General features: G+C 45.3%; 1 protein-coding gene across 3 annotated transcripts in view; it reads right to left on the bottom strand.

Moving 5' to 3' along the window:
* Positions 1-22: 22 nt before the first annotated feature.
* nr4a3 (nuclear receptor subfamily 4, group A, member 3) overlaps positions 23-12,500 on the bottom strand; it is an 18,687-nt gene continuing 6,209 nt past the window's right edge. For all 3 annotated transcript variants that reach the window (XM_079227109.1, XM_079227108.1, XM_079227110.1), the window contains exons 3-8: positions 12,292-12,500; positions 7,723-7,852; positions 6,838-7,001; positions 6,485-6,684; positions 3,503-3,681; positions 23-1,686 (exon numbers count right to left, since the gene is read on the bottom strand). The exon at positions 12,292-12,500 is cut by the window's right edge and continues 624 nt beyond it. In XM_079227109.1, coding sequence (XP_079083235.1) covers positions 1,427-1,686; positions 3,503-3,681; positions 6,485-6,684; positions 6,838-7,001; positions 7,723-7,852; positions 12,292-12,500 — 1,142 coding nt within the window. In that variant the 3' untranslated portion in view covers positions 23-1,426. The remainder of the gene's footprint in view (positions 1,687-3,502; positions 3,682-6,484; positions 6,685-6,837; positions 7,002-7,722; positions 7,853-12,291) is intronic.

Below are 12,500 nucleotides of genomic sequence, written 5' to 3' on the forward strand. Positions count from 1 at the left end.
AAACAATGCACAACTCGTACCACAATATTTGAAAAAGCTAAAAACACTTCAAAATATTAGTTTTGTATATATATATATTTATATTTATATTTATATCTATATAATTCGTTTTTTTTTTTCATATTTCCAACTGCCGCCGTGAGTGTGAGTGGGTGGTGGAGGCCCAGGGAGATCCCCATGGAGCCACAGTCTGAGACACAAACACAGGTCGAGCTGTTTTGACAGGCTATGGCAGCTCTTGACAGCTTATAACACACCATGCATATGATCCTGGCTTCTCTAAGCGTACACACAAAGACAGTATGCAACCATGTCCTCCACACTCTCACACGGCCTCCAACAATAGAAACAAATAGAAAAAGAGCATGACTGCGGAATGTTTCACCCCTGGACATAAAGCTATCTGTCGAGCACCCTCCTCTCCCTGATTCGCCGCCGTCCTCCAGGGGAGCAGGTAGGGTGTGTGTCTGTGCTTCTAGCCCTTCTCAGGGTGTAAGTGCTTCAAAAGCCAATTTATGTCCACGTTCATTCCTCCATACTTCTACTCGACCTATGATTTCAAAATGAGTTAATTAAAAAAAAGATACTAGAGCAAGTTCAAGTCTGGGTGACTCAGTCATCAATTGTTAGTGCACAGTATGACCTTTGCTGTCTAAAGCCAGGTGTGGACTGTCTCTCTTTCTTTAGTTACTGACAGTACAAGACAAGTCTTTCTACTAAAATAATTTAGAGTTTGAAATTGAAATTGAACTATTACTTCTCCACTTCTTCCTTTTGTGGTGAGATAGCACGTAAAAAATTGCACTTGGAATCAAGAGCCCAACTCAACTGCCACTTCCATGTGTTTATGAAAGATCGGTGTTCTGCTAATCTATGCTTATGCTGTCTGACCTCTGACATTATAGTACATTTTCAGTATGAAAACGCCCCCTTCCTTCTTTCAGCAGGAGGATGTAGAACACACAGCGACTTGTGTTTCACTGGGACATCGAACACAGTGACACCATCCCTTCCCTCTGCACTAAAAAGAAGTCCTCATATTGGATGAGTCAGGCCAAAACACAGATAAACAGTACTCATAAACCTTCTTTCTTTTTTGCTGGATGAGCTGCCACCCAGATGGCGAGAGGACAGTAAAAAGTCATTTTTCTGTTGTCCATCTCAGCCTTGTCATCCTCCCCCACATGATAAAAACAGGAGGATCAAATAAAAAGTGGTAAAGCGTTTGAGTAATTGTCTTTTAAACTGGTGAAAAGCCTTTAGTTGGTTGTCCTGTTGAGTGAAAAGCATTTGATTGTCTCTCTGCTCTGCAACAGTCAGAGTGGAGTGAGAGTCTCTCTGAATGTGTGTGCGTGCTCCTTGAGGGGTGAAGGGTGGGGGGTGATGGGGGCCTGAACAGAACGTGACGTGGGTTATAGCCTGGCCGTCAGTAGGGCAGAGTGTCCAGGAACCTGTCAATCAAAGGAGGGGGCTGTACCAGGTCCTCCAGCTTCAGGTAGAAGATTCGTTGGAGGCCCTGGGTCCTCTGGGAACGTAGCTCTGCCCTTAAACCCAGAATACGACTCAGAGGGGGCGCCGCCTTGGATGAGGAAGCAGGGATGCAGCCCAGGTGGTCTCTGAGACAACAAATCACTCTATTCTGCAGCTCCTCAACCCGCTTTGAGTCCTTCAGGCCTGGTACTTGCTCTGTGGATGGACAGAAAGAGGAAAATAACACGTTAAACAGCAAAAATAGCATCCGTTGAAAAAAACCACACACATACAACAGAGCTCATTCAGCTGACAGAGCATTAGCTATATCTTCTTTTATATTGAATTCCACCTCATTAGCCGGTATAGCTAATGTTCTTAACAGGCCTTAACTTGTCTCACTCACTACAGATCAATACACAGTCTAACCTAATAAGCCCCCTGTACACAGTGCGCACACACAAACACACACACACACACACACACATATATATATACACACACATATACACACACACATATATATATATATATATATATATATATATATATATATATATATATATATATGTGTGTGTGTGTGTGTGTGTGTGTGTGTGTGTGTGTGTGTGTGTAGATACACATTTGAACACACACAAGGATACACAAATTGTCCCTGCAATTTAAGACATTGACAGAAACAAAAGTGTTCAACAATTAGCTGATTATTCGGCCCTGTGAGCAGCCAAATTAAATTAGAAACACACACACACGCACGCACGCACACTGCTGCTCGTAGCAACTCCTGTGGCACCCGCACCAGGCTTAATGTGACACTAACTCATTCTGTAGAGAACACACACACACACACACACACACACACACACACACACACACACACACACACACACACACACACACACACACACACACACACACAAGCCAGTCTGCAGGGAGGCTGTCACTAAGACCAGTCTCACTTTGAGGTATCCATTATCTGAAGCTTATTTATTGTTTGTTTATGTGCCTCTTTTGTTTGTTATGTGTTTGCTGCCACAGAGTCACTCCAGCCCTCCTTTCACGGCAGCTTTCAGACCTCTCACACACTCTCGCGTCCCCTCTCCTTCCTCTATCCCTTCTTTCTCTATGTACGCAAGCTCCCGGGGAGGGATCGATGACTGCCTTTCTGCAGGGGCCACTCTGAAGCGGTCGATCGCCTGGTGGCTCTGGCGGCTCTGTCGTGGTAGTGCTCTGTGTGCTTTACCGAGGTGGCAGAGAGCCACTGAGAACAGCGCAGACGCCATTCCAGAGCTGTGCTCCACGGTGGGCTGGTCGATCAGGCACAGAGTTAAGTGCTCCCCCAGAGAGGGAGGATGGGGTTGGAGGGCTTAGACAGAGGAAGAGAAGGTGGAGGAAGAGGAGGAGGTGGTCGGGGCAGCGTGAGGTAAGGAAGATGAGCGTAGGGTTTACCCATTACACACTTATATGGTGTCTGACTCTGACGTGAAGGTGTAAAAAAAATGAAATGTGAACACTTAATTACACAGGCCTCCTCTGTCACCTTTGGCTACATTTGTAATTGACTATTTCTAATGCACTTTACTGATCACCAAATGTTCACGCCTCAGACGTGTGGTTGCAGAGAGAGCTTTGACTATCCCTCCATGTTTCACACATGCACACTGATTAGAGGGCCAGGTGTGAGGCAGGTGCAGCAGGTGCTCCAGGATATCGGGTTCTTGTTTCAGGCAGAGATGTGTGAGAACAAGCATGCACATGTGTGTCTTCCAGCGTATGTGTGACGTTAGTTGATGTATCCACCTGATCACTGTCACATTAAATCCCCCACAGGCAAAGCTCTGGATGAAGAAAAGAAGATGTGTGTGGATTTGTATCCATATATTTACGCCAGAGCAGCTTGTATGATTGACAATGCTTGTCAACAGCGTGCTTTTTTTTGGTCAACCTCATTTATACTGTATCTTTTTTCTTTTTCCTTTTTTTCTCCTGATGGCGATTTTGAGATTTCAAAGTCACTGGCTTGTGTTTTTACCTGTGAGCAGTACGAGGGAAGCCAGGCAGGCGAAGGCGGAGGCGTCCAGGTTTAGGCTCTGGAGGTGGGTGGAGAAGTCGCGGATGGAGTCCAGCCACTCTCCGAACCCACGAAGGCACTGAAACCTGTGCAGCACCAAGCCATTACAGAACACGAGTTTATCCTCCGACAGCATTGACCTGAGACACAGAGAAAAAAAAGGAGATGAAGAGATTAGGTTAGATCTCTCTTCCAATGAAACGCTGCATTTTCCCTCATGTATTGTAAATATGGCTTGAGATACCGGGGCAAGGAAACAATTACAATAAAAACAATGAGAAAACCTGGAAGTATGCACACTCACACACAAACGAGACACACATCAAACACAGGCATGCAGCTGATTAAGGTTGTGTTTTCCAAATTATAGCATTTTAAAACATTCCTGTGTTTCCTTCTGGCAGGGCAGGGTGAGGGGGTAAGGGCAGAGTGCTGCTCTATGTGTGTGTGTGTGTGTGTATCTGTGTGTGTGTGTGTGTGTGTGTGTATTTGCAGATAGGTAAACTGCTTTGGCTTTAATGTGCCCGGGCTGTGGTGTGCAGTGGAAACACAAAGCCTTAATGAGGAAATGAAAAGGCTTCTCAGACGCATTTAGACATCAGTTACTCACGACACACAACATCCCACTCCTTTACCATCGAGCAGAGAGGGAAAGAAACACAAGCAGAGAATGAGGGAGGGCTATGACTAGTCTTTATTAGTGCCTACATGAAGAGCTTGGCTTTCCTCAGAGAGCTAGAAAAGTGTTTTGTTGGAAGATCTCAAGAAAAGGGCAGAAAGTGTGTGCTTGGAAAACAGTTGATAGATGAGAGAAGAGAAGACTGGGAGACAGGAGGGATGGGCGGGGCGGGGGGTGGGGGGGTGGGGGGGGATAGGTGAATAAGAAGCAGGGATGGATGCAGGTGTTTGGAGAGAAAGGAAGTGGAAGAAGGGGAGATGCTCATCAACTGTTGCTGTGGAAAGAGGCTGAATATCTTAACCTCTGATCACATGTGCATGCTCAATGGCTACATCTGTATTATTAATGTAAAAATATTTGTTCAAGTATTTCTTTACAAATTCCCCTCAAATGCAACATAAGACCATACATGTGCATATTTGGGATTAAAAAAAAAGGTGTTGTGTTTGTGAACAATGCTTTTTGACACTGCATTTAAAATGATAAATTGAGAGATACATGTCGGCAAGGTGTAATATATTTCATCTTCTACTACAAATTGATCTAAAACTGGAAAAACAACACATTAAACTTTGGAATACTACAGAATATGAGGCCAAATCACGATAAGTGTGTGTGAGTCCGAGCTCATACGGTCTGAATTTCCCTGATTAAGTAAATCTCCCTCTGGTACGCTGAGCTACTACCAAGAATTACAAAATGATGTCTGATAGTATAGGCAAAACTAGGCAGACAGGCTGGCACACACCACACACACACACACACACACACACACACACACACACACACACACACACACACACACACACACACACACACACACACACACACACAGCTGGATGCCTGCCACACATTCCACTCACTCCTGACTACACTGTCACCACGGTAATCAACCAATAACCACAGAAACTGTTTGGTAACGGGGTGCTTACGGCAATGCCGACCCAGAAAAGCGGAGCAAATTTACTCTACACACACTGAGCACACACACACACACACACACACACACACACACACACACACACACACACACACATGCTTGCGCAGAGGTCTGCAAGGCATCTGAGTTCAGCACCAGGTCAATTTAAGGCTGCGTCAACAATGAGATGGGAGCGTGGACCTCATCCTTTGCGCTCTCGGAAGACAGATAAAGTAAGACAGTGCTGTGTTTGTGTGTGTTTTCCTCTGTGCCGTGGGAGTTTGGCTGATGGGAAGATGAGCAGTGTGTGTGAGCATGTGTGTGTTTGATAGAGGCCCCTATGAGTCCACCATTTAGCATGAGTCAGAGTCCCCGCCTGATCCCCCTCCTGCTGGGCCTGTGATGCCACCACCCATCCTCTACCCACCCTGCACCTGGACCTGCACCGGGAGGAGGAGAGAAAGTTGGGACTCTACATCATCAGTGTGCGTGAGTGTGTGTGAGTAAGTGTGCTTGAGTGTGTGACTGTGTTGGTTTTCTGCACTACACGACAGCGCAGACAAAGGGATGAGCTTGTAGCCCAACCCCCGTCCTCCCCATAAATTTAACCAGCCACATGCCTTACGAGAACAGACCGGTAACCCGGGGCAATTCTGAGGCAAAGATGGGCAAGGGCAGTCATAATGGCACCACAGGTATCCACGAGCGAGACACACACACACACGCACGCACACGCATACACACACACCCCACTGGATGAAGTAAATTAAGTCGAATCTCCTTTTTTTTTATTTCAGTCAGCTAAATTGAATATGTATTTCCTTACACAAAAGCCCTTTTCAGTTCCTCAGCTGACTAGCTTAAGATGGAATTGATCCTGTCAATTCACAGTTCACTATGTTAGCACAGTTTCATCCCGCAGAACATACACAGAGCTCTCTGTGCGTCAGATATCAGACGAGCGGAGCGGAACTCTGTGGGTGTAGCTGCTGTCATAGCTACAGTCTCCATTCATAATTTGGTTCTAATGGCGATTACTCAGCTCCGCTCCTCCCACTCTGGATATGCACTGCAGCAGCAGCAGCACGCAGCTTTGCCAGCACAGTTACACCCTGTACTGTAATGGTAAAAGATGTGCCTGATATAGCTACATGTGGATCCTGGACCAAAGGACGTAAAGTTTCTGATAAAGTCGTAGGTGTGTGTTTTAAACCGCGGGGAAGAAGTTTGAGATGTGCACATGGATGGAGACTTATATGTTTCAAATTGAAAAGAAATGTACTAAAGTTGTCACCCATCAGCTTTTTGTTCTGGCCCCAAATAGGCTGCATCTCCCCTTTCTTACCTTTGAGCCAATCGCAGGACAAACAGTTCCAGGAAGGCAGAGTCAATGAGCAGGTTCTGATCGTCACGCTGAAGCTCGCAGAACCCAGGCAGCCGTTCAGCCCAGCATCGCGTGGTCTCCATCGAGATGGTGAGCAGCCTGTAGAAGAGCTGGATGTGCTCGGCTTCTGAGGAGGAGGAGGGAGGGTCGGCAGCACTGAACTGGGGAGAGAGAGAGAGAGAGAGAGAGAGAGACAGAGAGAGACAGAGAGAGAGAGAGAGATAAAGAACTGAATACACTCCTCAACAAGCCATATTTCTCACTGAACATATTTGCTTTGACGAAATTGAAGAAAAAAAGGGACGATGGGGTACCTGGCTGTAGTCGAGGTCGCGGGGCGTGCAGTGAGAATAAGCCCTGAGCAGAGCGGAGAGCAAGCTGAGTGGTGGAGAAGGAGGAGAAGCTTCTGTCTGCAGGGGGCTCTTTGGTTTGGAAGGCAGGCGGCCTCTGCGACCCTTCAAGCTATCAGTACGAACCACTGTGAACAAGAGAGTATACAACAGGCAATAATGAAGACGTTGTTCAGTTGAATCTGGTAATATTCACGGAGCATGCACAACAAGAAATCCTATTCTCCAACTGATAGGCTTGTCATCAGTATTTTACAGCGGTAGAATTATGACTGAGGCTTTCATCACATAGCTCTCCAACCTTCCCACAACCCCTACACAGGAGGCCACTAGCCAGCAGATGGCAGTGGAGCTGTTCTGCGGGCTGCACACGTGTTAACAGGATAGAGAGGTGTGTGTGTGCAGGTTTGTTTGCATTCATGAGAGAGTGTGTGTGTGTGTGTGTGTGTGTGTGTGTGTGTGTCCTTGTGTGAGACAGGTGAGAAATGAGGCCAGTATGACTGCCACACTTCACATCAGCAATACAGCTATATCAGATGTGATGGCACACAAATAAGAGAGAGTGGGGTCATGTTTGAGCACCTTTGTGTCTCTTTCAAAGCTTTACAATCACCTGGATTGAAGAGTTTAAAAAGGAATGGATACTAATTGGTATAATGTGTATGTTCTACTTTGTCCCTCCACCAGACGGAGGACAGGTTATTGTTCCATGGATGTGTGTGATGCCGCCACAAGCCATGTCATTACCGCAAACAAACCCCATCATCATGGACTGGAGGTCAGATTGGTGTGTGTACTTGTTTGTGTAGACAGTGGGTATCAGGTGTGTGGTCACTTGGTTTCTCTTACCTTCCTTCACCATGCCCACACTCAAACACTTCTGAAAGCGGCAGTATTGGCAGCGGTTGCGTCTCCTCTTGTCCACAGGACAGTTCTTACTGGCCAGACACACGTACTTGGCGTTTTTCTGCACGGTGCGCTGGAGGAGAGCAGAAACACACATTCCGATAATCAGCCTCCAAACACAATCAGCGACCTAATATTTGATTTGTTTAATTCAATTTCAGTTTTTTTCTCTCTCCCTTCCCATCAAAGAATGAAAGCAGAAACTCGCAGGTCAGATTTTAATTACGCGCTGAAAGGCGGCGTTGACATCAGTATAATTAGATAAAATTAATTTTCCAACAAGCCTCGCCTGCAGGAGGGACAATTGTATTAGCGCTGGAGCTGACAATGGGGACCGAGCGCGTGGCGTGCCGAGGCGGGTCCCGCGAGACTGGGGGGACAGCGGCCGTAAGAGCTGCGTGATCAGATTGTTTGAGAAGCTCGTGGGTCAGCTCATGGCTCCTCCGGGGCCTCGCGCATCGCGCCTCTCTCAATGGGCCCCGCGGGAGCTGTTTTCTCCTCGGCTGGCTCGCGCGATTATTACTGACCTTATTAAAATGAAATCAGAAACGGGCCACGTGGGGGCCGGGTGAGCTCCCTGTGTGGATGAAAGACCATTTAGTAGCCCAGTGAATGCATGTCCGCTCGGTGCGCGTGCGCACTAATGGGCCAATCCCGTGCGTTTTGGAAGGGAGTTAAAGACAAAGTCAACTGCTCACTCAGGTAAGTGCTCTAATGACTCAATGAAAACGGTCTTGTGCAGAATTAGAGGCATTTCCACAATTAGACACTGGCTACACCATTTAGCCTATTATAGTGCAGTGTGATAATTATGCAGTTTGGTAATTATTCTTAATATAAATAAACTACAGATATATACTCTCCGTGCTCGTGTAAAGGCGAGGCCTCCCGGGGAAAGTTGCCAATCTTTACAGACGTCTTTGGATTAAAACTCTCAGTGGGCAAGCCTTTGCCTGGGGTGCAAATCTGTTACAACGATACGATTACAATTACACTATAATTACTGTCATTTGCAACGTGTTTACATTTGCACTCTGTCATGCTGTGACTCCAGTAGTCCACTCATACTAGACAGCACCAGAACAAACTCCAAATTAAACAAACGGAACACGGAAAGTGTCGCAGCTTCTCCTCTTCTTTAACGCCTCTAAAACACATCAAAACAAATAAATCCAATTAGGAACCCCTCGCGCCACACATGCCCGTGCCCCCGGGAGACCAATAACACACCAATTATTCCATATGCTCCAGCGCGAGTACGGAACTGGCGCGTAATGGGCGCCAGCGCCGGATGAGAGGCGTTGCCATGGCACCGCAGATCGCTCTGAATGAATCCCTCTCATCCCTTCAATGGCCAGTGACCCGTGCGCGCGGGGATAAGTTAGTTATGGTCATTAATGTGTTTGAGGGGAAATATCATCCGTTTAGTGGGAGGCCGGACTAAACACAAAGATGCATGACTTGTATTTACACCTTCACGACATTGTCACGTCTGTGTGTGTCTGTGTGTGTCTGTGTCCAACAGAAACATCAAAGTAACATCTTTGAGTTCAACTTTTTGTGCGGAGTGATACTTTAAGGTTTTGATTAAAGGTACACTTGATTCTTCTACAAAAAGTATTTTGTTTTTTCTGCACTGGATTGAGTTTGAAATGATCAATTAAGGTTCTGATAAATTAAGCTCTCATGAGCTGGCCTGTCTCCTGTCTCTCTCCACTGCTGTGTGTGTGTGTGTGTGTGTGTGTGTGTGTGTGTGTGTGTGTGTGTGTGTGTGTGTGTGTGTGTGTGTGTGTGTGGTCAGGGCTCTTGTGACCTTGCTTTCTAATAAGCAGCGTGGGGCAAGACTGGCGTCTCAGAGCAGAGACACAACATATCAGAGCTAATACACTGTAACTAACTAGTCTCTGATAGTCAGATCAAATTATCTCAATATGGTTAGCAAATCTGTGGATCCTTCTTGTGCTCTGTGCATTGCGTACCTATTTAGGCTGTATTTATGTGTGTATGCGTGTGGGTTTTTGAGAGCATGGCTTATAGTGTTCAATTCAGCTTATCGGTCTTGTTATTCACTCCAATGTTACTGGATTTCAATTTGAGGGCAAAAAAAAAAATACATTCAAAGTTTGCTTGGTATCAGAAACTGAAATGTTACATTGGCAGTAATGCTTGTGTGGACAAGGACTTGAACATACTAGTGAAAATATGTTCAGTTTAACGTTGACAGTCAAAGTTGAGGAATGAGTTATATGCACTGAAAGCACATTCACAAACGCACACGCTTCCAGAAGCTCCATGCTGTGGGTGTTATGGGGGCTGGATGGAGGCATGCAGAAGCAGATTTGTGACATGCAACGTGCTAATAGCCTGAGCTTAAATTAAAAGCCTTTAGGGACTTTGTTCCCCCTTCTCCTCCCTCTGTCTCCTCTATCCCGTCCAATCCGCTGCTTCTTAATCAGAGGCAATCTCTCTCTCTCTCTCTCTCCGGCTGTAGAGGAAGTGAAAGGGGCGTGTGTATCTTTCAGCTGATTGTATTGTCTTTTTTTATATATAAAAATTGACTTAACTTTTGAAACTTGATTCAAAGTGCAAAGTATTTCTCTGATATGTCTGTGTATGTGTGGGTGGGTGTTGGTTGGTTGCATTTCCTAAATGAATTAAATGCTGAACTTATATCCATTGAAGTGATATAGTTTTGTCTCTTCTTCCACCACTATCACCTCCCAACCTGTTTGTGACTTGCATGCTGTGCAAGCAGTGGCAAATAAAAATGATGTGCAATGAGCTGAGCTCATTGTGTGTTTTGACTTATAAACGCACAACTAAAGTAACTCACTCGGACAGTAGCTGCATAAAACACGTTACTTTTTAATAGTATTTTTTTTGTCCAGCATAATGTTTGGATACAACTAACAGCTGAGATCTAGTTTTTAATAAATACAAAAAATCTGAATAGGTTTTCTTAATTAATGGAAACCAGTGAATGGACTTTATTATTTTGCAAAAAAAGAATAAATATAGGAACAAAACTATTTGTTTAAGAGCTCAAATTAATTCACAGTGAAAATGTGCCTCAAATTGCACTAATGACATAACAACAAATTACAGCAAGCCTCTGCTATGGTTTAATGTGTAATAACCATTCAGGGATAATTAAATGTAATCAGGAAAATATTTTTAGGGGACAATAAAACCATCAGGATAATGGAGGCAATGTGCCTGATAATATGAATATGAAAAATAACAGATTGAAAGGCATGTTTCAGTTTCTGCTGTTACATCCTGGATTCAGGGTAAAACAGACTGAACAACATATACATGCTATATTGAATGTGTTGCTGTGTGGATATGTTGTGTGTGCATGGTTGGCTGCCTCTGCATGTGTGTAAAGGAAACATAGTGAGGGTTGACAGGGTGCTGAGCACAGCAGCAAGCAGACAGCCCGCGGCCTGCTGCCACCAGATGCTGCTTTCATTAATTACTAAATAAAAACAAATTGTGAAACTAATTGAAAAGAAGGATAATTAATTTCCACCTACCAGAGGCATTATTCAATTACCTCTGTTTGCCCCCTCCTTCTCGATGTCGTCTGTCTCATGCAGCCAATACGACGCTTAACAAGTGTGCCAGATATGTTAGAATTTAAAAGACTGGGCAAAGAAATTACTTCAATGAGTTTTCTGTTATTTGAATGAGGTATACCATATTCACGTGTCAGAGACGTTTGTTATTATGTTGACTAAAAAATGTCTCTTGGTGATGTATAATTGTGTGTATGAGCACGTGTGCGGTGACATACGATGTGAGACAGCGAGCTGAGAAGTGCTCGATTATAATCATTTGACGGACCAAATGTCAAACTGACTCATATCATCCTCAGTGATATGTCAGGGAAATATGGTAAATTTCGTGGCCACCGCTTCACCACAAACACCCTGAGAGGAAACTTAAATTTAAAGGATTGCTTTTGCACGTTTGTCTGATTGAGAGTGTTTGTGTTTTTATCATGCTGTGTTCTCACCTAACACAAGTCAAAACACACACACACACACACACACACACACACACACACACACACACACACACACACACAAGTTGCCCACTTGGTTGCTGAGAGAGACGACCCCTGTGGGTGTGCTGAGCTATCATGAAGCTCTAAAGACGATTTAGAGAGCGCAGAGACGAGTGCAGAGTGGGAATGAGGCCGCCGCAAGTAACACGTTTAAAATCAAACAAGTCAGTCAGTTTGCAGCTCTTCTCCACAGGCACTGGGAGATATTTTAAGGTGGAATGTTAGTTGTGAAGGTGAGTGTGTGCATCTGGTTGTGTGTCGGTTGGTGGGACTGAAGCCACAGAGGAACAAGAGGAAGAGCTACTTTAAAATACTTCCAGGAATATATAGTGGAAAGATAGTTACTTCATAAATGGACAGAGACATTGTTGTAGTTTTAAACATTGATGAGGCCTCCTTTTATGGAGCAACACTCCTAAATAACACATCTGTTTTGTTTTTACCTTGAAGAAGCCCTTGCAGCCTTCACAAGTGCGTACGCCGTAGTGCTGGCAGGCTGCATTGTCCCCACACACCGCACAGGTGCCCTCTCCTTGGGGGCCACGCTGGGGAGGCGATGGCAGGCTGTCTCCTAGTAGGGGGCCACAGGGCCCGAGAGCCAGGGAGCGAAAGGCCAGGCTGCTGCCCCCGACCCCGCGGTGCAGCTGGTACA

This window comes from Taurulus bubalis, assembly GCF_910589615.1.
Source record: "Taurulus bubalis genome assembly, chromosome: 12".
Taxonomy (NCBI): Eukaryota; Metazoa; Chordata; class Actinopteri; order Perciformes; family Cottidae; genus Taurulus; species Taurulus bubalis.